Source organism: Phytophthora sojae, assembly GCF_000149755.1.
Source record: "Phytophthora sojae unplaced genomic scaffold PHYSOscaffold_3, whole genome shotgun sequence".
Classification (NCBI taxonomy): Eukaryota; Oomycota; class Peronosporomycetes; order Peronosporales; family Peronosporaceae; genus Phytophthora; species Phytophthora sojae.
This window is the reverse complement of record NW_009258117.1, coordinates 5,396,889-5,423,061: the sequence shown is the minus strand read 5'-3', so window position 1 is coordinate 5,423,061 and position 26,173 is coordinate 5,396,889. Positions and strand designations below refer to the sequence as shown.

The following is a 26,173-nucleotide window of genomic DNA, read 5'->3' as shown; positions in this document are numbered from 1 at the left end:
TGAAGATCGTTGCGCGCTATGCGTTGCCATGCTCTGTCCACTTATTATTATTTACTGAACGTCTAATACGTCACGGAAGGCCTGGAGCAAAGCGATGCTGGAAGCCTCAATAGCTTCGTTCCAGAAACCCTTCTGCAACCGCCGATCGAGAGTTTGTGCTACTTTGACTACATTCGCTAGAGTCTTGGTGGACTCTGGGGACGTCTCCACCACAATTCGCATGGCATCCAGAGCTGAAGAGCCGACAACAAGATCTGTACAGGTCTCCAGCTCGCGCAAAAAGTCGGCGAACGTAAGTCCCAGCTCAGCGATCTCTTCTGCGTGCAGCTCACTGTTAGCACTTAAAAGCTCAATTCCCCTTGACGACATGTACAGCTCGCGGATGCTGACTGGCAGGAAGCTGTAGTTGACACTAAGCGTTTGTTCCTTGCGTCCACTGCCAGGTTCCTCCTCTTCGGGCAGTTTCTCAGCGGAAGACGACATGGAGAATGCTGATGACTGTAGTACACAAGCGTTCAAATGGTTAGCCCCCTGATGCCGTGTCCTCAGACTGTTTTAAGAGTGACTTACATGTTTTGAGAGCCCACTTGACGATGATCCATGCAGAGACTTCAGGGATTTCCGAGTGAGATGGCCACGTCCGAGAGCTTGAATGCACGTAGCAGCCTCAATCTCTTCAAGGCAGTGATCGCGGGTACTGAAGTACTGTCTCCAGAAGTGTTGGATCGTGCTGGCGGCAATCTGTTGGACGCTCAGGAGCTCCTGGTGCACTGCAGCTTGGTGAATAGCTACCCGTCGTGTCTCGTACTCTCGATAAACCTGTTGAATTGCACGAGCAGCTATGCTGCGCACGCCTTCGTCGACCGCGCGCTGGGTGTTGTATCGATGTTGTCGGAAGGACCTTTGAATCGTACTCGCCGCTGTGTAGACACCTGCCTTCATGCATTCGGTGAGTAACCGGCTTTGGTGGCCGCGCACCAGCGCCTGGATCTTGACTGCGCTGAGCTCCTCTAGAAACTCTTGCTCAAGCTCCAGCTACACAAGCACCATGCAAAAGTTAGCAGTCAATACGAGACACTAGGAGCAGAACTCGTCACTCTACTTACTGCACGGTCGAAGGCAACGGTCAAGTGTTTTCGCTCAATGTAAGCTCTGCTCATGTCTCCAGCATTGCCCTCTGCAATGCGCTGCCGAACGCAAAAGCCCTTGCTCACCGCTTGAATCCGCACTGCAGCGGCATTTTGTCGGGTGGTGTCTGCATCTGTTGTTACACTACGGCTGGTGCGTGGAGTTGAGGCAGTCGAATGGGCTGGAGGTGCATGCACGTCTTCCTTAGTGCTGCGAGCAGTCCGTGGGGTGGAGCTTGTCGATCGCGATTGTGGTGCTTTCCACTCTTCATCGTCTTCATACACGTCACTGCGTGAACTTGTCTTAGTCTGTGCCTCGGCTGGCATCGCTACTTCATTAGGATCGTTGATAGGGATCGAAGGAACTGTGGAGCTTCGGTGGTGTTCATGTGGTTCTTGAGGATGGCTTAGGGTCATGCGGGGTACTGTGGCTGCGGAGTTCAGGCGGGGTGGCTCCGGCCTCTCGTCTTGGTTCAGCAGCGACCCAACCGACTTGGTGACAGCAGATCCAAGCACAACATCAGCAATGGAGAACGGCCGACGTTGCGGAACTGGGGACGGCTTATCGTCTTCGTTCCCATCCTCATCGTCATTGCTTTTGGCCGCACTGGCAGTTTTCCGACTGAGAACTCGGCGACACAATCGCTGGATCAAGCAAGCTGCCATGTCCTCCACTTCTTCTTTCTGGAGCTCGAGTTGCAATCTTTCTTCATGCAGCCTCCTCTCCTCCTTTAACAACTCGAGGTACTGCCGTGCTTGAGTTTGAATCAAAGTCGCTGAGTCATTTTCAAGTTTGACCTAAGGCATAAGAATACAGTGAGCCATACCGCAGAAACAACAATGTAAGAAAGGAACGCAGGCTTGCCCGTTTCAACTGATTCACCTCCGCTCGGCAGCGCTGACCACGGAAGAAAGCCTGCAGCCGGCTGCCAGCAGCTACGTGGAACAATTGTAGCTCTGCATCACGCGCCGCAATGTCAGATTCAAAGACATTGGCATCTTCCGTAAGTTCGATTCCATCATCACCACCCACTACGCTGTTGTTCTGGTGCTCCGACGCAAGTGCTGCGGGCTGCACTTGGTCAGATTTGTCACTACACGCGTCACCTTCATTTAAAGTATCCCACGAATCACGTCTTGCTTGCTCAATTCGGTCGCGGAGTTTCGAAGTAGCGCTTCGAGGCGTTGACACCCTTGATCCACATTCACTATTCCTTGGACTCCTTGCGTGGTTTGCTGCTAGGTCTACCGGCTTCACTGTTGGTGACCGATTCCCTGCTCCATTCAGATCGTCCTTAATGCTTTCGGCCAGCTTCTTCATGCGCCGCAGATATTCCATGTGGCCGACGCGCTTGGCTGGCAGGTCTGGCTCCGTGTCGTCGTCTCCACTGTAACCTGTTTGAGACGCACCTGGTGAATTCTCTTCGGGTCCGCGACTCGAAGAAGCTACTGATTCACTGTCAGAAGCTCCTTCACTCGGGTCGAGTGAAGCCTGTGAGCGACTATCATCCAGTGCTCTGCGATGCCTAGACGAGCGTTGATTCCTTGCATTAGACTGCCGCCCGTTTTGTACGCTAGTAGCAGTCCGACTGCGCGGTTCCCTCTCGTGTTGGTTGTTGCTGCAGTCTGAAGGCGCAGTTCCAGGATAGTCATCGAATCCATCGTCGCAATCACCGTCGTCAAGTATAACGCCGTAGTCTTCGTCATTCCCAATGAAATCCTCGTCTTTCGCAGCGAAGTACAGCTGTCCCTGCAGCTTTTGCCGCCTCTGAGTGTCCACTGACACCGGGTTTCGTCGTCGAGCTGCAGCAGTGGCGCTTCCTGCACTTTGAGGGCGGTGAGCTCTTCGTTCCGACTTTGATGGTGCCATTGGGGGCGAGTGGAAGTCATTCAGAGCGTGCTCCTTCTCGAGCTTCTTCCAGTGCGATTCAAACGCGTCCTCGGCGGAATCGCGGGAGCCGTGCGATGAATTGCGGTAGTTCGGACGTGTTGACGGTTTAGCTGACATTGGTCGCTGCCGAGTCGTTGCGGAAGCTGGGCGCTGAGGCCTTACGCCTCGAGCTGCTGCTGCTGTATTACGTGGGGATCCGTAACGCAGTCCTGCTGTCGACGGCTTGGTAGCTTTGTAGCAGTGGGAGGCGACTGTGGAGCTGTAGGATACGTCCCCTCTGTCAGCGTCGCTTGCACATCGAGATGAGGCATGGGCAGACCTCGGACGAGTGATCGGCCGGCGTCCATTAGCGGAGCTGTTAGCTGTGCAGGCAGGCGCAGGGACGCCATTCTGCCGGACGTTCGCCGTTTGCTGCTTCTTCTTGGCGTCGAGAAAAATCTTCTTGAAGGACTCGCACAGCGCCTCGTTCGTCTCCCGGTACTTCCACACCAGCTGCAGCGCCTTCTTGTACCATTGCAAGCTCGCCTCCCCGCGTCCGTTGAATTCGAGTTCCACCGCCAGGTTGTGGTACGCCACAGCAAGCGAGATAATCTTCTCCTCGCGGGTCTTTGGGTCCAACGCATCAACCAATGCGGTCTGGTCCCTCTCGTCCCCGTCACATTTGCCGTCTTCATCCCGCTCATTCATAGCCCCATCTTCGAGACTTACGAGCTCCTCTTGCGTATGGAAAATAGCAGCTTGGGCGTGCTCTAACGCCAGATCATGACGGCCAAGCTGAGACTGGATAGCGCACAGGTTAAGATGCGTGATCGATAGGTTCTTCACGTGCGCGGAGCCCGATCCGATCTGTGCGGCCTCCTTCAGATACTTTAGCGCAGACTTGAGCTTGCCGAGCTTCCGATAGCAGCAGCCGATGTTATTGAACGTAAGAATCTGTAGAGCCTGGCATCTCTTGAAGTTACCAGGGGCCGTGATGGCCTCCGCCTTGCGTAACATGGCTAAACACTGGTCGAATTGCCCCTGTGAGAGATACTGCATGGCCACGGAATTGTAGCTCAGCATGACCTCGTTCAGTGCCTTGTGCACAACGGAATTATCCACGCCGAACATGCGCCGCTTGAGCCATAAACTCTGCTCGAGGCAGCCCAGCGCCTCCAGATCCATGTTCTTCTGCTTCAAGCACGCTACCGTCGAGCTCAACATCTCCAAGAGGCTCTGGTCACTGTCATGGTTCGAATTCTGCTTCCGATCGAGGTGGGCGCGCAATTTACTCGGCGAATAGTCTGTCGCCGGGTTCCCAGGGAGGTCGCGTGAAGTGTGTGATGGTGGTGTCTGGAATGGATTCCTCTTGGGAGACCGAGCACGCGGCGCGGGTTCATGCTGGTTTTCGTGACGATAGTAGTGAGTCATGCCGTGCCTTCAAGCTGGACGGCCGCTCTCCGGCCTGCGCTGTCCTGTTCACGTCGGTCGGAGGAAATGCAAAAGCGCGAAAATGCGGCGGGCACGGAAATAGCGGCGTCGAATCCTTCCCACTAACGCGCTTAGATCATGGGACTGACTGACTGACTGCAGGGCACGACCGAGACAGAGCCCGACACAACTTGAGTTCGCGGCTTGCAGCAAGTTATTCCTGCAATTTCAGCCACGGTTACGAAAAGATGGCGCGCGAAAACCGACCGGCTTTGGTGATCGCTGCTCCTGCGGTCGGTCAGTGGCTAGACACGGGGAAGTGAAGGTTAATCGCTACAAAACACAAAGGCACGTGAGTCTCGGTCAAAACCATATCCATTCTCTACACAAAAGTTCACTTCTCTTCCCTGGTACCGACCGACCGACGATGTTGCGTCCGCTGGCCATCGATCGATCGTCTTTTATTCACCTTTTGTAGCCTTCAACTATGCGTCTTGGGGCCGGTATTTCTTCAGCTGCAGCTCTAAGGATTTGATGTGCTTCTTCATCTGAGCTATCTCCTGAGCCTGGCTGGCCACCACCTTGAGCAAGTCGTGCTTCTCGCCCTCCAGCCGCGCAGTCATTTGCTTGTACATGTCGGACAGTTTGAGCGAGTCGTCCAGAGTCGAGAGCATCGACATCCGGCTCGGAGCAATACTCGGGGCGTTGGACATGGCGTCGTCGTCGCGCTTGCCGGCAGGGAATTTCATGTGCCTCACGTCGAGTCCAGACTTGAAGGGGGATTTGGCCGGCGTTGTGAGCTTCATGGAACCGAACGCGGGTGTGAGATGGTCCTCGGGTCTCATTACTGGCGACTCGGGGACGGTAACCTGTGGTCTCATCGGTGGCGAGGAGGCGTTAACCATCGGCGAAGGCGGCGGAACTGGGGGCTTCAATGGCGAAGGCGGGACATTCACAGGAGATTTAGCAGGAGAGGGCGGCACGCCGACCGGAGGCTTCACTGGCGAGGGCGGGACGCTGGTCTGAGGCTTGGCCGGCGAAGGCGAGGCGTTAGCCTGAGGCTGTTGCGGCGGCGGCGGAGGAGGAGGAGGAGAAGAGGTAACCTGGAACGGTGACGAAGCACTGCCTCCGAACAAGCTGCTAGCACTCGGTGCCTCGCTGGCGAAAAGCTCCTGCGCTTGAGCTGGACTAGAAGTCTGCTGAGCATACTGTGTCGGCTGTGTCGGCTGCGTAGGCTGTGCAGGTTGCGTCCAGTCCCCGTTGTATGCCGGCGCGGGCGACGAAAACAGGCTGTCAGCACTCGCCACACTCTGGTGTCCACCGTCATTCGACGGGGCCGGAGATTCAAACGGGCTGCTGCTCGAATGTGACGGGGTAGACGCAAATGGGTCCGCAGAAGCGTTGGACGAAGCAGAGGCGAACGGGTTTGCCGCCATTTCCGAAGTCGCAGGCTGTCGCTGCTGTTGCTGTTGCTGATGGTGATACTGCTGCTGCGGCGGCTGCGGTTCTGCATTCTTCGGAGGCTGCGCGGCAAACGGATCGTGCGCGCTTGCGCCTGGCGCCGGGCTGTTGAAGGCGTTCCTGTTCTCATCCGAGCGCGGCGCAGCGAACGGGTCGTTCTGCGGACTTGGAGCTCCAAACATGCTCCCATTCTGCGACGGCGAGGCCGCAAATGGGTCCTTCTTCGGTCGCGCGTTGTGCGCAAACATGGTTCCTCCATTCGCCTGCACTGCAAAAGGGTCCTTCGGGGGCGACGTGTTGCTATTGCCCCCAAACATCGCTCCGTTTCCATTGCCATTCGCCGCGAAGGGGCTGGTCGCAGACTGGGAGCTGCTGCGTCTGTACGGGTTGCTGCCTGCGCTGCCGCCGCCGGAGGACGGCGGGCCTCCGAACAGCTCGCGCGCGGGCGGCGGCCCGGCCGCAAACAGGTCCGAGGCGCTGCCTGCGGCCTTCTGCTGGTAGAATGGGGCGGATCGGTTGCCCTCCCGACTGCCCGGCGGCGTGGCGGCCTTGTACAGCGAGCGGCCCTGGCTGTTGGGCGCCGACGGCGGCCTGTAGCCCGCGGGCAGAGGCGTGAACAGCCGCTGCTGCTGGTGGTGGTGGTGCGGATGCTGCTGGAGCTGCGGCGGCCGGTGCTGCTGGCTGCTGTCGGCGTTCAGGTCCACGGTCTCGTACACGCCGCCCGAGGACTGCGAGGTGAGCGGGATCTCCTCCAAGCCCGAGGCCGCGCCCTGCGGCCACTGCTGCGGCTGCGTCTGAGCCTGCGTCGGGGGCGGCTGGTAGTAGAACGGCCCGCCGGGCGCCGCGCGCTGGTACGAGCCGCGGTTGCCGCCGTGGTAGGAGCTGCCCGAGGACTGCGGAGGCGCGGGGATGGGCGGCCGCGACGCTGGCGGGCCCTGGGCGCCGGTCGAGTCCGCCACGAAGTGCTGCAGCAGCCGGTTCATGCTCGCGGGGGCGTGCTTCGTCTCGTGTAGTGTTAGGCACTGGGAGCTGGAATGGGTAGAGCGTACCAACTTTTTTGCGCCCAATTAGCAGTAAAATGAGTCGTTTTGCCCGTTTTGAGCACAATTAGCAGTAAATGGCTCCCTTTTTGTGGAGAAATGGGCACGCGCAGCAGGACGCTAAAGTACCTGCCCGGGCATGCGGCGCGCTTCGGCGTGGCGGCCACAGCGCGGGACGAGGCGAGCGGAGACGTCGTGGAGGCCGTGTGCCTCTTCTGCAAGCACTTTGGGCGCGAGCAGCGCGCCGACAAGAAGCGCAAGAGCGCCAGCACCGTCAAGTACTTCCGGGATTCGTTCCGGCCGGACCAGTACACGCAGCACCACCAGCTGCAGCACCCGACGCAGTGGAAGCGGTACAAGGCCTGCAGCGAGCAGGAGAAGCGGCGGTTCTTCCCTCTGGGTGGTCATAATGACGAAGTGGTGGCTACAGTCGATATCGTCCGTGGTGCAGCTGATGCCGGTCATAACAAGCACCCGGAAGCTCCAAAGCAGACGCTGCCCAAGGCGGAGGAACGAGGCCGATGCTTCGACCTCAAGGCCTCCATAGTGGAGATCGTGGCGGTGCTGGCCGTGGGCTTCGGCCCCGTCGAGTCCACGGTCAAGACCAGAGACCGCCTCATGTTCCAGTACATGACGCACCACGACTACGACGGAGAGCTGCCGTCGAGCTGCCCGGGCTGGTCCCCGCCGCCCGACACGTTCCAGAGCTGCTACGTGGTGCAGAAGGACCCGCCCGTGTACCGCGTCGTGGTGTTCGCCAAGGCGCAGATGGACCTGTTGATGGAGATGGCGGCGGACGGACTCTCGGCGCCGCAGATCGCCAAGTCCGTGCAGGTTTTCCGGCGTCACGCGCCGATGCTGCTGGGGGACCTGGTGGAGAACACGAAGAAGGCGGAGGTGACCTCGAAGCGAGGGGTGGCGATGGCGGCCGAGCGGGCGGAGGAGCGCGCGAAGAAACGCTTCCGAGTCGAGGACGACGTGAGTCCGGAGTACAATGAGCAGCAGACTGCAGAGTTCGTGAGGCTGGGCATCGCTGCGAGCATGAGCGTCATTGCAGGGCTGTTGGAGGAGGCGTGGGCGTTCTCACTGGAGCTGCGCACAGTTGATCGGCACCCGAAGCTCTCGTACCTGGATGTGCGTGCGAAGCTGTACAGTCGCGTCGGCGGCATGTGGAACGCCCACTTGCTAGCGATCCCAAGGTATGTGGGCAAGTGCGATATGATGATGTTTCAGACGCTGGACCGCGTGCTGACAGCGCTTCTGCCTGGGTGGAGGAGGAAGCTGCTTGGGGTTACGGTCGATGGAGACGTGCCGATTCCAGCGCGGATCATTGAGCTCACCCAGCACTTCCAGACCGCCTGCAGTGGGTCTGTGCTGTACCGCACCAACAACAGCAGCGGCGCGTTGCAGCACATGCTGCAGACCTTCTACGCTTCACTCAACAGCGGAAGTTTCCTCCAGACGTTAAAGGCGCTGAGCGAGTACGCTCGCAACGAGCCGAGCGTCGCGTCAGAGATGGAGAGGTATCCCGATTATCGAGAGCTGCTGCGCAGCAGCATGTATGGGTCGACTAAGTCGCCAATAGTGTTTGGGAAGGAGGTCGATATGCTGCTGGTTCACAACAACATGCTTCGATCGCATTTCCAGGATGTCGTCACTGTGGCGATGTCTGCGCCGTCAACGTCGTGGTGGGTGATGCTGGAGCTGGTGCATTGGGTCACCGCTCGTGCGAATGCCGTGTTCGAGGTGTTGGAGACGCGCCACGTGGCCATCTCGCAGCAAGCAGCGGTCATAGCAAGCTTGGCTGAAGAGTGCATCACCGGTTTCCATGCTCAGTTCGTCGGAAAAGAGCACCGGCCGACCCAAAGCCACTCAACCGACTGCGTGTCGAGTGACGGCCGAATAGCCATGAGCAGGAGCACGATACTGGAATTTGTCATGGACTCGAGCCAGATTGCGCGTGAGTTGATGAAACATGGGGACTACGCTACGCTGAACTCGATCGCCGCAGATTTGGCTGCGGGCGCTGTGGATATGGTTGCGTCACTAGTCGAGTTCAGCGTCAGCCTGAAGAAGCAGGACGCCGCTTGTGTGAATACCCATGGCACTAGCGTTAACCACACGGTTGCCGTGACGGATGTGCTGCCTCCAGTGCTGCCGCATGAGCTGGCACACCTCAGTCCTGTCGAGTTTGTGGAGTTACTCCACGCCCATGACGTAACAGCACGGGGGACTCTGACAGATGCCGATATCATCGCTATCCGCGAAGTGCACGAGCTCCTACGTCGCAGCTACGCAGAGGATGAAGGCATCCGGTACGCGCTCGGGCAGTGCACACAAGACACGTCCTTCGATGTCGCGTGGAGCCTCGTGGACAGCCGCTTCAGCAGCCTCGAGGCCTTCGCCGGTGGGCTGGCGACTGCGCGGCCGCTGGACACCGTCGCATTTAGCGACCAGAGGGCTCGGGACCTCGTGGTGCGACCGAAGGACCTGGAGGAGGCGCGCCTGCTGCTCGCCGACTTTGAGCTGGAGAGCGCCTTGCACGCCCAGCAGCTCCCGTCGCTGACAAAGCTGCAGGAGGAGATCTACGACCGAGAGCTGAGCGAGAACCGAAGCAGACTCATGTACGCACTGCAGAAAACCAGCGAAGGTACCAATACCGGCGCCTAGAAGTCGTGGGTCGTGGGGTATCAAGTTGAAGTTGATGCGTATCAAAGCGCGATCTTTGAATCTTGATGACGCCTCTTCGATCCAAAGTCGAGGTCGCCATTCATTTCTCGACCGGAGGTTCCAAGTGCACATCAACGAGCGCTGACGCAATGCAGTTCTTCAACGCAGCGCAAGGCAAGGAGAGCCTGGTCGCTGCGGCGCTCGAGGCGTCGATGCGCTCGGTGCGCCAGTGCGGCGCCAACGCCAGTGAGTTCGACCTCGAAGAGCATCAGGTACTATACTGTGATATCCTCAATGTTGATGATATCCTCTGGTACACTTGGTCTGACGTTGCTCTCTTGCTGCTACTAGCGCTGGTGTGCTGAGGCTGTGAAGGAGCGCGTGGTGCTGAAGGTGAGCGCACCCGAAGCGCGGGGCACCTACCTGCAGAAGCACACGACATACCTCGTGACGCAGGAGCCCCACCACGAGGGCGTGCGCCGACGCTTCAGGGACTTCGAATGGCTGCGCGTGGTGCTCCATGCGCGCTACGTCGGACTCTTGGTGCCGTCGCTGCCGGAGAAGACAACGACGGCAGCAGTGCTCAAGAACGACGCCTTCCTTCAGAGTCGCATGCGCGCGCTGCAACATTTCCTCAACGACATCATGCAGTCGCCGTACCTGCGCTCGGACGCGGCGGTTGCGAGCTTCTTGGGGGAACCAGGCGACGAGGCGACGTGGGAGGCGATGCGCAAGGGGACGGCGGTGATGGAAAATGCCGGAGAGGGGCACATGCGCTGGCTGCAGCGTATTATGTGCGAGCATATCGCCAGTTCACCGGAAAAGTACGTCCTTGTGCATGTGTAGGTAGCCCCATGATCAAGTGTCTGATGCTCTGCTTGGTTTTGCAGTGAGATTTCGGTGTTCAAGCGGCATGTTGAGCAGCGCGAGCGGCTGCTGGGGGAGCTGGCAGCTTGTGCCAAGCGTCTCGCCGATAAGAGCGCTGCTATGGCGAAGGACGTGAGCACGCTGCATGCCATCTTTGCGGGGTGGCAACTGGCCGAGACGGGCACGGGCACGTTCGAAGCGCGGAATGACGGACCTCTTGTCTCTCTGCTCGACAAGTCCAGTAAGTACAACGTGCTGTAGCAGTCATCGAGTATGGAGAGCACTTGCCAACGATTTCTTCTCGTTATTCTTCGCCAGCGTCTACAATCTGCGGCTGGAGTCAAGTGGAGAGCTTCCAGCCTGCGATCTACGAGCTGCTGTTGCTGGAGAACATCAAGTACATGCTGCACCAAGCCACCGGCATGAAGCAGATGCTCATTGAGCTCGAGCGTGCGATTGCGGGCGAGTCCTCACCTGAGCGCAAGCCTTCTCCCCCGCCGTCCGAATCCCCAGCGTCTCCACCGACGTCCGGCTTTTCCGTGGCGTCGTTCACGTCGGCAGCTTCCTCAGCAGCGTCGCGGTTCATGAGCGCAGTGGAGCCGCCATCGTTGAGCGTCGAGGAGCAGCAGCGTCGAGCACGCCACACCAGCGAGCTCATCACGCGCGCGCTGATGGCCGAGGAGATGCAGCGCTTCCGCTCCGAGATGACCAAGGCGCTGGAAAATATCATGAACCACTTCTCCTGCGCCGAGGCGCAGCTCACCAAGCGCTCGGGCTCCTTATGGCGCGAGTACCTCAAGACCTCTCCAGTCGACGCTCTGGCGCTCGCTCAAAGCACCAAGGAGATGCTCGACTCGGCATCGACCAGCAACAACAGCTCACCCACCACCCCCTCCGCCGCTGACGCGTTTTAAAGTGTAGCCATGTCGATTTCGACCCCCCATTTTGCTAGTGGTAATGAACGATAAGTAGCTGCAACGATGGACGTACGCCATGGAGACCGTTGCCCTTTATTTACGGGACGTAGCTCCCCGTACACACGGGACTGCCCGTCCATCCATCCGTAAGTATGGCGCCGCCATCCACGAAGGTCTTCCGAGAGTCGCATGCGCTGCGCTACGGCCTGCGGGTCGTCGGGCGGGACGAGGTGACGGGCGCCGTCACGTGCGTCGTGTGTCTGTTCTGCCGCCACTTCGGGCGCGAGGAGCGGCCGGGCAAGAAGCGCAAGACGCCGAGCACCGTCAAGTACTTCCGCTGCAACTTCCGCACGGACCTGTACCTGCAGCACGTGCTGCTGCAGCACCCGAGCCGCTGGGAGCGGTACAAGCAGTGCTCGGACGAGGACAAGGGCGCCTTCTTCCCCACCGACGTGACCAGACTCGAGACGGACCAGGAGACGTTCGTCAGCTCCGCGGAAGCTGCTGCTGCCGCCAAGCACTCGCCCCTGGAGAGACACTGCTGGTTCCTGATCCCCAAGAGGATCGTGGACCTGGTGCAGCCCCCGGCAGCTGCGTGGGGCGGTCGACACTGGCAACCGCCGAGTTTCCGGGTCTGTGAGGTGGTGGAGCAGTCGGTAAATGGAAAGAGGGGGGCGTTCTACCGCGTTGCGCTGTTCCGTAGAGCGGAGCTGGATGTGGCGGTGGACTCGCTGGCGACAGGGTTGTCGGTGCAGCAAGCAGCGCGGCATTTGGCTGCGTTGGAGAAGCGAACGACTGGGGAGAATTGCGCGGCAACGTCGTTTCCATGTGTGAAGGAGGGGGAGATGCGAGATCTGGCACGGTTGGCAGTGAGTGCGAGTCTGCAGGTTGTCAGTCAGCTACTGGCAGGAACGTGGGGCTTCGGTCTCGTACTGCGAGAGGTGACGGCGGCGCCGACTCTGCCTGGAGCGGGGTACCTGGATGTTCGTGTTGTGGTGTATGCGCAAGGTGAATTGAGGGATATCCACGTGATCGCACTGCCGCAGCTTGAGCGGCGTACGGCTTTCGAGCTGGCTCAAACAATTGAAACCGTGCTGGACGCTGTTTTCCCGTTGTGGCGGACGAGAGTGCTGGGAATCTCCCACGACGGACATCCTGGCACTGGAGGCAGGAACGATCCACCCCCACCACCAGCAGCGGTGGATGATCGAGCTGCTTTTGTCTTACCGTCGATGTCGACGTCCAGACACCGCACAGCGGAGGTGCTGTCTTTATTGAAGACTTCAATATCGAACTCAACCCCGACGATCTCAAACCGCGTGCTGTACACTACGTGGGGAGCCTGTCGCCAAGTCTCTCTTGCACTCTCCTCCTTCTACGAGTCATTGCTAGGAGGGAGCTTTCTCGCGGTTCTGCGTACAGTCATCGCTTATGTTCGTCAAAATCCCGAGCTTCTACAAGAAATGGGCCAACCGCCCAGTGTGGCCGTCGACCTGGAAAATATTGGAGAATGCAACGACGAAAGTGTGGATTTGAATGGGAACGTGGACTGGCTAAGCATGGGCCTTGATACGCAGTGGATCACCGACAAGCGCGTACGCTTGCGAAAGCATTTGGCGGGACTTTCAAGCTCTTCTACTGCAGCAGCCACTGTTGATGATGGCTGGTGGGTGGCGTTTTTCGTAGTACACTGGGTCGCTACCCGAGCCAACGACGCTTTCGACGAGCTGCGGTTGCCTCGGATTTCGCGTGCACGACAGGCAGATATTATCTCGGAAATTCTCGTGGAGCTCTTTGCCACTTTCAACATTCAGAAGGGAGAGCAACCGGAAGGTGAGGGGCAGCGATATTTCTCGCCCCAAGGCAAGTTTTCGGTTCTCAAGACGAGCGTGCACGACTTCCTGGGTGACCAGGGAATTTTTGTTAGCAACGTGGCTGAGGGCTTGGGCTCCACCGCTTTGGACAAAGTGCTGGAGAATATTGCTACATGTGTGCTGAGCCTAGCGGAGTCTCTGTCTGATCTCAGCGCCACACCTCCAGCGGAGGGGGAGGATGTTACCAGTGAAGAATTTGAACTTCCCCCCGTGCTGCCGCAAGACTTGGCTCGGCTAAGCGGGCGTGAGTTCTCTGAGCTGGTAAAGCGGCACGTAGGACAACTGCGCCTCTCACTGTCGGAAGAGGAACTGGACACTCTCGAGAGGGAGTATGAAGCCTTCCATCGTGAAGCAAACCGTGATACAGAGCTAAAGCGGGCGTTGGCTCAGTGCCACAAAGAATCTCCGTTCGCGCGGGCCTGGGCACTGGCTAAGGGCCGATTTCCGTTGCTTCAAGCGTATGCCGGAGGACTCGCCAGTACTTATGCTGCCCGCGACGTAGTATGTAGCATCTCCATGGTAGGTTTATCACTGGGTGGGAGTGCCACCGAGGAGGACGAACTGCGTCTTGCTGCTACAGATTTTGGTCTTGAAGTCGCGTTGCATACTCGACAATTTAATGCGCTTGCAGATCTTTCACACTCTGACGCTGAATCATCAGAGCCGGCTTCTTCCGCTTAAAAGGGATCGCAAAGCAGCCACAGTACCATGCATCGAAGTTCTCTATCGACGTCAAAACATGGAGTATTCATTTGTTTTTTCAATATCTTTTCCACTACACTGCGGCTGGGAACGTCATCATGAAACTGCAGAAATCGATGAAGATGTACTCGGTCAGGAAGTAGAAGATCGTGGCCAGAAAGATCGAGATAGGCAGCGCCGGCAACGCCTTGTGTAACACAGCAAGCAGGAACAATGTGCCACCGAGACCCTGTACATTGTAAATCAACAATATGTTAGCTCAGCTGGACTACATCACATCCCACAGAAACAAAGAGAGCGACGTACCATCACGATGCAAACGAAGGTGACAGCAAACGTCGAGAAGTCCTTGATGGCGGCACGGCCGACCAGCACACTGTAGAAGATGAAGTCACCCAGGCCCAGCTTGATGGTCTTGTCGTCCTCGTCTTCCTCCTCGCGTTGACGTTGGCGACGCTCGCGTCTCGCCTGCACGGGGCAGGGCATGTCCATGGAGCACGAGCAGACATAATACTTGTGGAAGATCAGCAGCCACAAGCGGTCCTGCGTGGCGAAGAACTTCTCCGCCACCTGGGGCGCCTTCCACGTATCCTCTGGGCTGAAAGTCTCGTAGAACTGAGTCAACAGGTCGACGAGGGCCTCCATCGTCTCGCATTCGTACGTGGTGAAGCTCGACTCGGCCACGTTGCGTGGACGTCCAGAAGCCATCAACGGGATCGGGGACGAGTCGGTGCGGTCTTCACGCTCTGCGCCCGTCGAAGGCTCAGCCGCCGCCGGCACTTGAGGAGGCAAGTTGCGGGTGCTGTTCGTGACGGACGCGTTGGCGTTGCTGTTCTGGTTGCTGTTGCTGGACGACTGCGACGTAGTCGACGATGACGGACGCGGCGCAGTAGTGACGTCGTCCGTCGGCGCGTTCTTGGGACGACGCGGCTGCTCCTGCGGCTGCTGTTGCTGTTGTTGTTGACGCTGCTGCTGCTGCTGCTGCTGCTGGCGCTGCTGTTGTTGTTGCTGCTGCTGCTGCTGTTGCCTGTGGTGGTCGTGCGAGACACCGTCGCGCACGTCGGCCTCGTACAGCAGACCCGGCAGCGGCGCCTGCTTCTCTTGGATGAGCCCAATGAGGTACTTGAGCGGGCCGCAGGGCGTGAGCACGGCGCACAGGTCGTAGCACGCGAACATGACGCAGAACGTGATGGTCGTCCACTCGGGCCACATGGAGAACTCCCAGGCCAGGATGACGCTGACCATGACGAGGTAGCCGTTCTGCACGAACTTGGGCGTCCCCTTCTGGTAGAAGATGGAGATGACGCCCACGAAGCCGAAGTTGATCATGACGAAGAGGAACGAGGGCCAGTCCACGGCCCAGCCGAACTGGTCGTTCACGATCTCGTCCACGAGCTGGCCACCCACGAAGCTCAGGATAGCCGTGGACGCGAACATGATGTAGCCGCTCAGGAACTTCATGCAGTTGTACTTGTACAGCAGCGCCATGCCGAAGGTCAGCACGGCGATGGCGCCGATGATCACGAGCGCGTTGACGAGCGACTCGCCGATGCCCGCGCCGCCGCTGCTGCTGCTCGAGTCCGAGCCCGAGTTGCCGTACACGAGGTACGTGGACATGGACGCCTCGATGCTGGAGCTGCGGTAGTTGACCACCACGAGGCTGGCCACGATCATGGTCACGCACACGGGGAACACGATGGCCCAGAACGAGTTGATGCCGTGCATGAGGTCGTCGTAGCCCTCGCCCTGCTCCTGCTCCGGAGACGCGTCCTGCTGCTGCTGCTCCGCCCGCTGCGAGGGCGCGGCCGACGCGCGGCCCGCCGCCACGGGCGTGTCCCCGCCGTTGGGCGTCGTGAGCTTGTCGTAGTTGGCGCCGGCCAGCAGCGCCGTGTTGTCCATGGGCATGGCGCCGTCTTCGCCGCGCACCTGCGCGTCCTTCGCCATCAACGAGTCTGTCGGCCTGTCGGTTGCCTGCCTGCCTGCGTGAGTCCGGTGCCGGCGCCTGGCGTATTAGGTAGGTCGGCAGGAAGCTGCTCACTCGCGCAACAACCGTCCGCACACCCCCAGCTCAAATGAGCGCAATCTCACTTCCTTGCTGGCCGAAAAGACAGTTCAGCGCAGGTGGAGATTGGGGAGAATGTATGGAAGTCCCCTAGCCGCCGACGTGACTTGGGATTTGTATTCGATGGAATTTTGCCATGAAAAAGCGTTATTTTACTGAAAATCCAGTGCTAATAAGGTGCTGATTTTACCCAAGTGGCTCCAGATGCGATGCTGCTGGCAATAGTTGGGGACCCACCCCACTCCACTACATCGAACACCGACCGCTGCATGGTGCTGCCGTTTCGATGGAGAAATGGGATCGCGATGCGGCGACGCATTGACGTGTGGAGCGTGGTGTCGCGGTCAGAACGGGACGATGAGCCGGCTCTCGAAGTCCGTCGATTGGATCACCTGTGCACGTTGAAGTGGCCGCGCGGTTAGTCGTCTACAGAGCGTTCGTTATGTGTATGTCTCCGAATGCAGGCCGACTCGCCTTGACAAAGTCGTCGTAGAGGAGGAAGTCTCTGCCCGGCGCCGACGAGGCCTCGCTCATGACGTGCTCGATCAGCGTCTCCAGCACCTGCAGCACAAAATTTGTCAATGCACCGGACCGTTGTGTCGGTTTACCCGATGTGGATACAGACGGATACTATGACCTCCTGCTGAGCCTGCGCGGCGGAGTCGCCCTCGCTGTCCAGGACCTTGGGGAACACGAGCGCGCAGTACGCGCGCAGGTCGTCGCGGGAGATTTTGCCGTCGCCGTCGAAGTCGTGGACCTTGAACGCTTCTGCGAGTGGTGACAGGTTGTCATGGTGTGTCAGGATGGAGCACAAGCTGCTGCTGGGGCCCAAACCTTTGAGCTTGGCGTCTTGAGGGCTGCTGTAGCTAAAGATCTGGACGAACTTGGCGAACTCCTGCAAATGCGCGGGCCTCAATGAGCTCAGTTCCGATTCCAGATATTTTTGGGGTCTTTGGAACGCACAGCGAAGGTGATCGTCTGCGCTGGCGACAGCTCCAGCGACTTGAACAATTGGTCCCGCAGCGGGTTGACTGAGACGGCTGGCAGCGAGTAGAATTCGTCCTTGGTCATGTCTTCGCCCTTCACGAGGGCCTTGTACTTCCGTCGGATGCGGTGGATCTCCTTGGGCGGAACTGCGGGCGCAGCAGACAGAGGCAAGTCAACACAAGAACAGGCCGCGCTTAACTTCACCGGTGGTCATTCACACGTGAGGTGATCATGTGGATCTCCTCGATCCGCTCCTCGTTCAAGTCGCAGACTTCCCGCGACGACCACAGAGCGCTGCTTGCTTGGCCCATTTGGCATCAATGCGCCGCTTCACGAGGCTAAATCAAACGTGTTGTTCCTGGTACTCAATTTTTTTGCGTCGGTTTTATCTGAATGTCTATCGCTGATCCATTCATGAGGTTGCTGGCTTTCCGTTGTCTTCCGTCTCTGCTGCTGAACCACGCAACGCCAAGCTTACTCGTCCTGCAAGCGGTCAATCTTACGGAGGCCGTTGAGTGCAGCGACGCGGTACGCCTCCGCAAGCGTCGGGTAGTTGAACACAGCGTTGCGGAAGTACTCCAGGGTGCCACCCGTCGACATGACCACCTGGCCAATGTGAATAATCTCCGTAGCACCCTCGCCAATCGCGTGCACTCCCAGGATCTTGAGGGTTTCGGGGCAGAAGATAATCTTCAAGAAACCGGGCAAACCGCCCAGCATCTGACCCCTGGCCAGCTCCTCGTAGCGAGCCATGCCCACCTCGTACGGGACCTGCTCCTTGGTGAGCTGCTGCTCGTTCTTGCCCACCATCGAGATCTCCGGCACGGTGTAGATGCCGAACGGGAACACTTCACCCGAGCGCATACGAGTACGCACGCGGTCCGGGTCATCCATCTTCTTGTCGTCAGAAAGCTCCTTGTTGTTCAGCGGCTTGGACGTGCGCATGTGAACGGAAGCAAGACGTCCCTGCTCCATCGAGGTCGAGGCAAGGCCCGGGAAACCGATGATGTCACCTGCAGCATAACTGCATACCGTAAAATACAAAGTCAGTATCTGAAGAATCTACGCTTTCAACCACGAGATTTCACGTACATATGAGGCACCGCAGTCTGGAAGTTGTTGTCCACCTTGATGCGTCCGCGTTTGTCCGGCACGAGTCCGACTGCCTCGAGGTTCAGACCCTCCACGTTGCCCTGGCGTCCAACCGTGTACAGCAGACCGTCACCGACCACAGTCTTGCCGCTCTCCAGATGCACGAAAACCTCGCCCTTGGGGGTCTTCTCAACGCTCTTAATGGTCTCGCCAACCAAGAAACGGGTTCCAGTCTGAGCCATCGAGTAGCACAGCGCCTCGGACACCTCCTTGTCCGCCATGTTGAGGATCTCCTGGCGCCCGTCGATCACCGTCACGTCCGTGCCAGGGATGATCGTCATCATCGACGCGTACTCCATTCCGACAACGCCGGCACCCACGACAATCAGGCGGCGCGGGACGGTCTTCACCTTGCCCCACAGCAGCTGGTCACTGTCAAAGATCGTCTCGCCATCGAACGGGATGTCCGGGCGACGCGCCGGACGCGTGCCCACGCAAACCAGGAACTTGTCGGCCGTCAGCACACTGTAAACAATGCAATCGTTAGTGCCTGTGGCAACAAGACAGCTCGCAGGGGGCAAAACTGCCATTACCGCTTGCAGATGTCGGCGCTGGTGTGGCGCTTGGCGTCCGTGGCCGTCTCGTACGACTCGTTGGAGAGCACGGCCACCATGTGGTTGTTGCCCGGCAGGAAGCGGGCCGTGCCGTTGATGAGCTGCACACCGTTGCGCATGAGCTGGTGGCGGGTGATGTCCGTCTCGGCGTCCTCCACCTTCTTGACGCGCTGCAGGATGTCCTCCACGCCGAAGCGCTTGCTCGGGCCCGCCTGGCCGTTGTAGAAGGCCTTGTGCCGGTACCCCGTCAAGTGCAGCGCGGCCTCGCGGAACGTCTGCAGGCAGAGCAGCGTCAGATACAGTACAATAGCCCCCTGTATTCACCAGCATGCTTCTTTCACCTTGGAGGGCACCGTGCCCGTGTGCACGCAGACGCCGCCCATCATGTCGCGCTTGTCGATGATGGCCACGGACTTGCCGTGCTTGGCGCTGTCGATGGCGCACTTCTGGCCGGCGGGGCCGCTGCCGATCACGATCAGGTCGAAGTGCTCGCTGGCGCGCAGCTCGCGCAGTGTGTCGCTCAGCGGCTTCTTCTCGGCCGCGGCCTCGGAGCTGAAGGCGGCGCAGGCGGAGGAGGCGCGCAGCAGCGGGTGCGAGGGCCGCGAGGCCGCCGCCACGGACGCCACGGAGCGACGCAGGAGCAGCGCGGACATGGGCGAAGCGATCCTCGAGCTACCTACCTACACAGACGGAGGAAGTGTGCGGCCTAAAGGCACCACCGCAAAGGGTACCGAAGGGATGGTACACGGATTTAACGGTTCCAGGTTAACCGGTCCAAGTTGAACTTAATTACTGGACTAGAACCTGGAACTCGGATGCTGCATCTCGACGGTCGACCTCGCTGGATCCCTTGACACCATGCAGGGAGCTGCAGGCAATATGTAATGCTTCCACAGCATGACGGCAGTTCCGTGCTATTATAATAGCAGTGCTGGGCTTCTGCATTGGACTGAGTGAGTCTGTGCTGCAAATTACGCAGTCGAACGCAGGTTTACGTCCAAATAGGGTCTTGGTGGCCGCTCAGCGCCAGCGCGCTGGCGCGTGGCGCGTGGCAATCCCCATCTCGGGGCACAGCAGAAGCTGCGGCGGGCTCTGACTCAGCGACGGCCAAGGCCGGCAAACCGCGAGGGCTCCCAGCCGAGTGAAGTTCGTACGTAGCGCGAATAGGGGAGGCGCGCGTCGAAGGCTCACTTATCCAGCGTCCGAGGTGGCATGGAGAGGCCATACTCAGCCCAAGTCATTTTTCTCAGCAGCGGAGTTGATGGAGATTCTCGAAGACCCCGGTGCCGGTGCCTGCTACACAGCGCGCACGCGAGCCAGCGAGCAACCCCGCGTCAATAAAATACTCATGAACTGCGTGCTCTAGGAGCAGGCGGCGGGCGCTTGGTGGCGTATGCGCAGAGAGTGCCGTTGTCTTCGGGGTCGGACGTGGCTGGAAATTCAGCCTACATAATCAACCACAAACCTGAAACTTGAAAGTCAAACCAGATCTGCCAATCCCAGTTCACTTTGAAACTGCGCACCAATCGCAGTTCTCCACGCCGCCATCTGGTTGCTTACGCTATCGCAATATTGTCGCTAGCCGGCCCCGAGAGTCGACCTGAACTAAAACCAACACGCCGACCGAACGACATCCAAAAGCGCGAGAAGCTTTGCAGCGCAAGACTCACACAGCACAGCACAGCACAGCACGCGTCTCCTTGCCGGCCGCACGCACCCGCCGCAGGCCGCAACCCGGAGAGGAGAGAGAGGAGAAGAGAAGAGGAAGACTCCTGCGCACGCGCTGCCAGCCCCGCCGGGAGCCGACTGAGGGAGCGTTTGCCAGAGGATTCCCTGCGCTTCGGCCCCGCCTCGGCCCCAGTCCAAGCCAGCGCGAGCCGCACAGCCGCACAGCAGCGCAACTACACACCGCACAAGCGACCGCAGCATCTGCTGACGCCTGCACTACACTCTCCGACTTTACAACTTGGCTCCAACTTAGCGCATTGGGCGACTCGAGGATGGCAGACACAACCAAGTTAGGGTGAGGACGCTTGTTCATTCATTCGCTCTGTGTAGCTACTTGCTGCAGCTCTCGTATGCGATGCAGAGCCTTCCTCCTTGGCCTGGGCTGGTGCTTCGTGCAGCGGTCGAGACAGGGGGGAAGCGGGAGGGGGAGGGAGCGCTCGGTAGCTGACCACGTGTTCGAATTGTGTTTGTTTTTGTATGCAGAAAAATCTTCATCGGCGGACTCTCGTACGAGACGACCGACGGTAAGTGGAGAGAGCGCTTGGCTGAGGGGAGGGAGGAAGGACGAGCGCTGTGGACTGATAGTGTTGTGCTTATTGTTTTGCAGAGAAACTCCGGTCGTACTTCGGTGCGTACGGCACAGTCACGGACGCCGTGGTGATGAAGGACCCGATTTCTAGACGATCACGAGGCTTCGGATTTATTACGTATGCGGACCCTGCGTGTGTTGATAGAGCGTTGGCACAGCCCAACCACATCCTAGACAGCCGTAGAGTACGTCGGCGCTTTCTCCTTCTTGCCGTTATCGAGTTTTAGCTCGATCACTGACTATCTCGTGCTTCGTCGTGCAGGTTGAAGCTAAGCGAGCCGTTCCGCGGGCAGAGAGCATGCGGGATATCGGGAGTGGATCGTCGTCAAGTCGCGGCAATGTTAGCAATTCAATATCCAGCATCAGCGCGAACAGTGCTGTCGGCGCCACGAAAAAAATATTCGTGGGCGGCTTACATTATGAAACGAAGGATGGTACGTGTCGGCGGCGGCTGTGTTTTGAGCGGAATGTAGATGCTTGACTAACGTCATTGTCTCCCTCTTCCTTTCGTAGCGGACTTTAAGAAGTATTTTATGCAGTACGGCAAGGTGGTGTCAGCCGAGGTGATGTTCAATCGCGAGACGAACAAGTCGCGTGGCTTTGGTTTTGTCATTTTCGAAAGTGAAGCCAGTGTGGAGCTGGTTTTACAGGACAAGAACCACGTGATCGACGGTAAGTCGGTGGAGGTGAAGCGCGCTGTCCCGCGCACGGACGTGCCTCCTCCGCGGTCGGTATCGTCGCGTGGGGGCTCTTTCAGTGGTCCCTCTGGCCCTGGGTCAGTGGGGAGTCTGGACGACCTTAGCATTTCAACGACACCACCTGTATCGCTCTCTGGCAGCGTTCCATCGACCAGTGGACTTGCTGCTGCGATGGGGTCTGAGAAGCTAAGCCGGACAACGTCGGCTTCCGCCAACCTCATGCCCAACGGCATGCTGGGAGGCTACGCAGCGGCTGTGCGGTTCGGCGGTCGGGGCTTGCCGAAGACTGCGAGCTCGAATGCCATGCTCCCGTCTTCTTTAGTGACGTCTCCCCGACCTCTCTCCAGTAACGGAGATGCCAGCAGCGTGGGCAACGGTATCAGTCTCGATACCTCCACAATGAGTGGTGTTGCCGATGCCCTCTCCAGCCTCGTGCTTGTGGATGGTGGATCGTCGCGCGGTGGGGGCATTCTGGGTGGAGGCAGCAGCGCAGCTTCACCACCGCTGTCAGCAAGCTCGTCGTCGCGTGGGTCGTCGGATCACCTGGTTGATGCAGCCACCGTATCAGCTACGAATGGACACCTGTCACCGTTGGACGTTGCTCTGCATCCTCTTGACAATGACCCGGTAATCGAGCAGTGGAAGCTGTCTCCTAGTTCGGGCCCACAGCTCTCTGCGGACATTCCTCTCGGGTCGCCTTCCGAGTCAAGCTATTTGCCGCACGGCCTTGTGGATGATACCGCCGAGTCATCTTCAAATCTATCGTGGCAAGCGGCGCCGTGGAAGCAGCAGTCGTGGGGCTCTCCGTCATTACCGCCCAGCCAGCAGCAGCAGCAACCGCCGTTGCCGCCTGCTCCTGCCCCGCTCTTCTCCATGTTCTCCAACCAGCGCAACGGTGGAACTCCGCTGCACGGCTCAAGTGCCTGGCACGGCGACAACGGCTATGGAAATAACGATGGGGTCGCTGTCAATCCTAGCGGGGATGGATTTGGCAACGGGATGATGGGCATTGGTCTGTCGATTGACCGGGGTTTTGGAGGCAACGGTGTCGGCCGAGGTACATTCGGAATGCACTCGGAGGGCGGCAACAGCGCGCCATACAGCTCGTTGGGCGGATTTTTGCAGCAAGATTATCTCCCATCCAACCGCGCACACGAGCAGCAGCAGCAGCACGAGACCGGAGCCGCTGAACACCCGCTCGACTCGGCATCGTTCGGGCGGATGATGAGCGGTGAAGCAACACACGACGCGGACGATCTGCGCAAGGAGCCCACGTCCCTGGAATACGACCTGCCCTCGTCCGCAGCAGAGTACCATCGGCAGTACAGATAGAAAGCGGCTCCGATTAAGATCCAGCGGGGCAGCGCAGGCATCCGTTTGTGCCTAGCACGCTAGTCCATTACATAGCTCACGCTTGAGCATATTCGCACTCTCCTGCCGCTCGTCACGCGTGCAGAAGAGAACGAAGTCGACGGAGGAAATGGTCGGCAGCAGCTGATGAGGCGTCGCAGCGGTGGAGTTCCTCACGTACGAATACAAGGACTAACAGAGCTGAGCAGAACGAGGATCGGGGAGGCGTGAGTGTGCTTGGCGAGCGAACGAGTGAGCAGACGATCGGAACGTGGGGAGGTTATTAGTCGGTAGCGAAATAGTCGAGTAGGAGATAGCTAGCACTTAGGTAGTTTGCAGACGAGAGAGAGAGAGAGAGAGAGAGAGAGAGAGAGAGAGAGAGAGAGAGAGTGAAACGAGTGGCGACGTCATAGACGATCGCGCGTAATAGGACAGACATCGCGAGCAAGTGAGAGCGCCACCATTTGTGCAGACAGAATACACTTTTGACCAGACCACTTGCACGACAACTTCAACTTGGCCAAGTGCCTCTAACCGCAGTTACAATTGTACGCCTCATACAAATCACAAGTCAAATATTACTCTTCCCAACTGTGAACGCAGTCCAACAGCACAAGAGCATAAAAGACCCCGAACTTACACTTTACCAGCTTCAGTTAGAGACGCAAGTCGAGCATGGCGACCACGTGGGCGGACGAGGAGAATCACTGGCGCCGCACGTTCTGCCAGGTGCCGTTCGGCGCCATCTACGAGCACGCGGACAAGGGCAAGCGCAGTCTGCAGGGCCTGGTGGCGTTCTTCCGGCGCAAGGCCGAGGCGGAGCGCGGCGCGAGCGAGCAGCTCCGCGAGCTCCTGCTGGACGAGATCGGCGCGCTGGAGGAGCCGGGCACGGGCGTTCGCCGCGCGCTGCTGGAGCTGCGCGGCTTCGTGGACGCCAGCTGCAGGCAGCAGCTGCTCATGGCGCAGGTGCTGGACGAGCAGGTCGCGGGGCCGCTCGAGTCGCTGCAGGACGCGTCCGAGACGTACATCCAGACGCTGCAGGGCGAGATCCTCAACGCCAACAACGAGTACGAGGAGGCTACAGCCGCCCACAAGGAGGCGGCCAGCAGACTGAGCAAAGCCTCGGCCGAACTGCGCGACGCCAAGGACAGACAGAGACTCGCGCTGCATGTGAGTCAGTTGAAGTATTGAGAGGAAGTGGAGAACGCGGCGGTCTGATTGAGTTTTTGTATTCTGGTGGTGCAGGGTATTGGTGTGCCGGAGTTTGAGTTGCAGCGACTGGCTGCTCGAGTCGCCAGGTGTGAGGAGGAGCAGGCTCAGGCGGTGATGGCTCGGGCTCGAGCCAAGACGACCATGTACAACCGCATTATCGCCAGGGACGAGATGACGATGGCTGTGAGTGTGGCGTATCAGAAGGCGGAGGAGGAGAGGCTGGACCAGCTCAATGCGAGCTTGCACCGGTTTCTTCACGTGGAGAAGGAGCGACTGCAGGTCTCGCAGCAAATGCTGGCGTCGCTCGAAACGCACGTGCAGAGCTTGAGCCGTGCGGAGGATATCCAGCTGCTCATCCATAACCAGCGGGACCCGGACAACATGCACTTCCAGGGGAAAGCGCTGGCGTTGCTGGATTGGCAGTGGAGTAAGATGCAGGTGGACCATGCAGCCGCCACTCGACGACACCCGCTTGGCCTGCTGGAACGCCGAAGCAGCATCGAGGATGGCTCATTTGCGTCGCCGACCTCATCAACGGCCTCGACAACAGCGTCATCCTCTCCAAGACGGATCAATGCTGCTGTCGCCGCTATGACTTCAGTGACACCGTTGGACAGCCCGCATAGTGTGCTTATGCAGACCCCGATGAGCGCCGCTCTTCACCGCTATTTCGGCGAGGATGCAGAACATGGTCCGTCGTTTAGTGAAGTGGAAGAATATGAAGAGCTTCCTCGGCCACCAGCAAGCACCGCAACTGATGGTGAGTCTGTCCCGTCGCCACAAGCATCCAGCAATCATCGCGCCAAGTCATCAGGTGAGGCTCTCGTGCGCGATACGTGCAAAACAGCGGAAGGACGCGCCTTGTTTGTGAAGTGCTTGAATCGGCAACGGAGCCTAGAGACGAAGGTCAAGGATAAAGCGAGTTTTGATGCTCTTGTCGTTTGCTTCAATGCGTTCCTCGATGAGTGCGTTCGGGAGGACGATATCAAAGCGGCCAAGACGGCGATGATTCTGGCCGAGACATTCTATTACCCGAAATCGCAGCAAGATACTGCATCGGTGTCGAGTGGAGACAAACTGAATAGTGGGGAGCCTCCGCGCAATGGATGCACTCATCGAGTAGACGAAGAGGCTGATGACTTAAGACGACGCAGATCCTCACTGTGCGCAGACTGCAGAGACTACACGGAGCGTACGAGTGAGGAGTTGCTTCAGTATGTGGACGAATCACACCCGCTGCTTCATGGCGGGGGAATTGGACGCGGTGCCTCTCGAACATATTTACAGGAAGAGGTGAAGAAGCACGCCATTTGGAAGACGCCATCGGTAAGTACTAAGCCCTCACTGCAGCTGTGATCGGGACTTCCTTCTTACAGTGATTGCTTGTGTTGCTGTTAGTTTTGGGAGAAGGCGCTCTTGCTAGCGATCGGTGAAGAGCTGCAGCGGACGCCACAGCCATGTCCGTGGGAAGAGCTCCCGAGTGGCGGACCCAAACACGATGGTAAGTCTGCGTCGATGGTACAACAACTCCTAAAAGGCTGTAACGGAGCTTGACTTCGTGTTGCGTACAATGTTGTAGGCTTGCCGTCGCGCGAAGAGGCAGTGTGCCGCGTGCACAACATCGTATTCGGCCAACTGGGCTCGTTCACGCTGAGCATGCTCGAGTTTGAAGTGCCTCTCGCGCAGATCGAGTCGTTTGTGGAGACCATGTGCGACGCGCACGAGCTGACGGAAGACCAGCGCTTCCTGCTGCGGAAGAACTTGCAGGAGATCTTCGCCACGCTGCGGTGACGACAACAATTTTGCGTTTCCGAGGGTGCGTCGGCGCACACCTGGCTTATCTGTCTGTACAGTTGAAATGTGCTCTGCTAAGCGTTAAATG

At 58.8% G+C, this 26,173-nt stretch overlaps 11 protein-coding genes across 11 annotated transcripts; 6 read left to right on the top strand and 5 right to left on the bottom strand.

Annotated features, from left to right (window-relative positions):
* Nucleotides 1–51: 51 nt before the first annotated feature.
* Nucleotides 52–1,793, bottom strand: PHYSODRAFT_491185 (hypothetical protein; the record flags this gene model as incomplete). The annotated part of the gene is made up of 3 exons (XM_009525431.1): nt 52–498; nt 571–1,035; nt 1,098–1,793. 3 exons carry the CDS (start codon nt 1,791–1,793, stop codon nt 52–54), a joined length of 1,608 nt encoding a protein of 535 aa, XP_009523726.1.
* A 121-nt stretch (nt 1,794–1,914) lies between these two features.
* On the bottom strand, nt 1,915–4,221 carry PHYSODRAFT_489267 (hypothetical protein; the record flags this gene model as incomplete). Its single annotated transcript, XM_009525430.1, has 1 exon — nt 1,915–4,221. One exon carries the CDS (start codon nt 4,219–4,221, stop codon nt 1,915–1,917), a length of 2,307 nt encoding a protein of 768 aa, XP_009523725.1.
* A 692-nt stretch (nt 4,222–4,913) lies between these two features.
* PHYSODRAFT_557267 (hypothetical protein) lies at nt 4,914–5,626 on the bottom strand (the record flags this gene model as incomplete). Its single annotated transcript, XM_009525429.1, has 1 exon — nt 4,914–5,626. The coding sequence occupies exon 1, from the start codon at nt 5,331–5,333 to the stop codon at nt 4,914–4,916; it is 420 nt and encodes a 139-aa protein (XP_009523724.1). The 5' UTR covers nt 5,334–5,626.
* A 1,402-nt stretch (nt 5,627–7,028) lies between these two features.
* On the top strand, nt 7,029–9,599 carry PHYSODRAFT_491461 (hypothetical protein; the record flags this gene model as incomplete). Its single annotated transcript, XM_009525428.1, has 2 exons — nt 7,029–7,802; nt 7,884–9,599. 2 exons carry the CDS (start codon nt 7,029–7,031, stop codon nt 9,597–9,599), a joined length of 2,490 nt encoding a protein of 829 aa, XP_009523723.1.
* A 127-nt stretch (nt 9,600–9,726) lies between these two features.
* On the top strand, nt 9,727–11,380 carry PHYSODRAFT_345591 (hypothetical protein; the record flags this gene model as incomplete). Its single annotated transcript, XM_009525427.1, has 4 exons — nt 9,727–9,871; nt 9,951–10,423; nt 10,490–10,707; nt 10,785–11,380. The coding sequence occupies exons 1-4, from the start codon at nt 9,749–9,751 to the stop codon at nt 11,378–11,380; spliced, it is 1,410 nt and encodes a 469-aa protein (XP_009523722.1). The 5' UTR covers nt 9,727–9,748.
* A 155-nt stretch (nt 11,381–11,535) lies between these two features.
* Nucleotides 11,536–13,938, top strand: PHYSODRAFT_329049 (hypothetical protein; the record flags this gene model as incomplete). The annotated part of the gene is made up of 1 exon (XM_009525426.1): nt 11,536–13,938. One exon carries the CDS (start codon nt 11,536–11,538, stop codon nt 13,936–13,938), a length of 2,403 nt encoding a protein of 800 aa, XP_009523721.1.
* A 94-nt stretch (nt 13,939–14,032) lies between these two features.
* On the bottom strand, nt 14,033–17,092 carry PHYSODRAFT_350670 (hypothetical protein; the record flags this gene model as incomplete). The annotated part of the gene is made up of 6 exons (XM_009525425.1): nt 14,033–14,188; nt 14,266–15,894; nt 16,378–16,413; nt 16,496–16,582; nt 16,659–16,916; nt 16,985–17,092. The coding sequence occupies 6 exons, from the start codon at nt 17,090–17,092 to the stop codon at nt 14,033–14,035; spliced, it is 2,274 nt and encodes a 757-aa protein (XP_009523720.1).
* A 390-nt stretch (nt 17,093–17,482) lies between these two features.
* Nucleotides 17,483–19,100, bottom strand: PHYSODRAFT_489418 (hypothetical protein; the record flags this gene model as incomplete). The annotated part of the gene is made up of 4 exons (XM_009525424.1): nt 17,483–18,032; nt 18,101–18,625; nt 18,694–18,989; nt 19,056–19,100. The coding sequence occupies 4 exons, from the start codon at nt 19,098–19,100 to the stop codon at nt 17,483–17,485; spliced, it is 1,416 nt and encodes a 471-aa protein (XP_009523719.1).
* Nucleotides 19,101–20,926: 1,826 nt separating this feature from the next.
* On the top strand, nt 20,927–21,215 carry PHYSODRAFT_259444 (hypothetical protein; the record flags this gene model as incomplete). Its single annotated transcript, XM_009525423.1, has 2 exons — nt 20,927–20,966; nt 21,050–21,215. Coding segments are annotated over 2 exons (206 nt in total), but the record flags the coding sequence as incomplete, so codon positions are not given.
* Nucleotides 21,216–21,564: 349 nt separating this feature from the next.
* On the top strand, nt 21,565–23,061 carry PHYSODRAFT_259676 (hypothetical protein; the record flags this gene model as incomplete). Its single annotated transcript, XM_009525422.1, has 1 exon — nt 21,565–23,061. The coding sequence occupies one exon, from the start codon at nt 21,565–21,567 to the stop codon at nt 23,059–23,061; it is 1,497 nt and encodes a 498-aa protein (XP_009523717.1).
* A 693-nt stretch (nt 23,062–23,754) lies between these two features.
* Nucleotides 23,755–26,082, top strand: PHYSODRAFT_493298 (hypothetical protein; the record flags this gene model as incomplete). The annotated part of the gene is made up of 6 exons (XM_009525421.1): nt 23,755–24,249; nt 24,325–24,982; nt 25,106–25,350; nt 25,423–25,617; nt 25,690–25,792; nt 25,871–26,082. The coding sequence occupies 6 exons, from the start codon at nt 23,755–23,757 to the stop codon at nt 26,080–26,082; spliced, it is 1,908 nt and encodes a 635-aa protein (XP_009523716.1).
* Nucleotides 26,083–26,173: the final 91 nt, after the last annotated feature.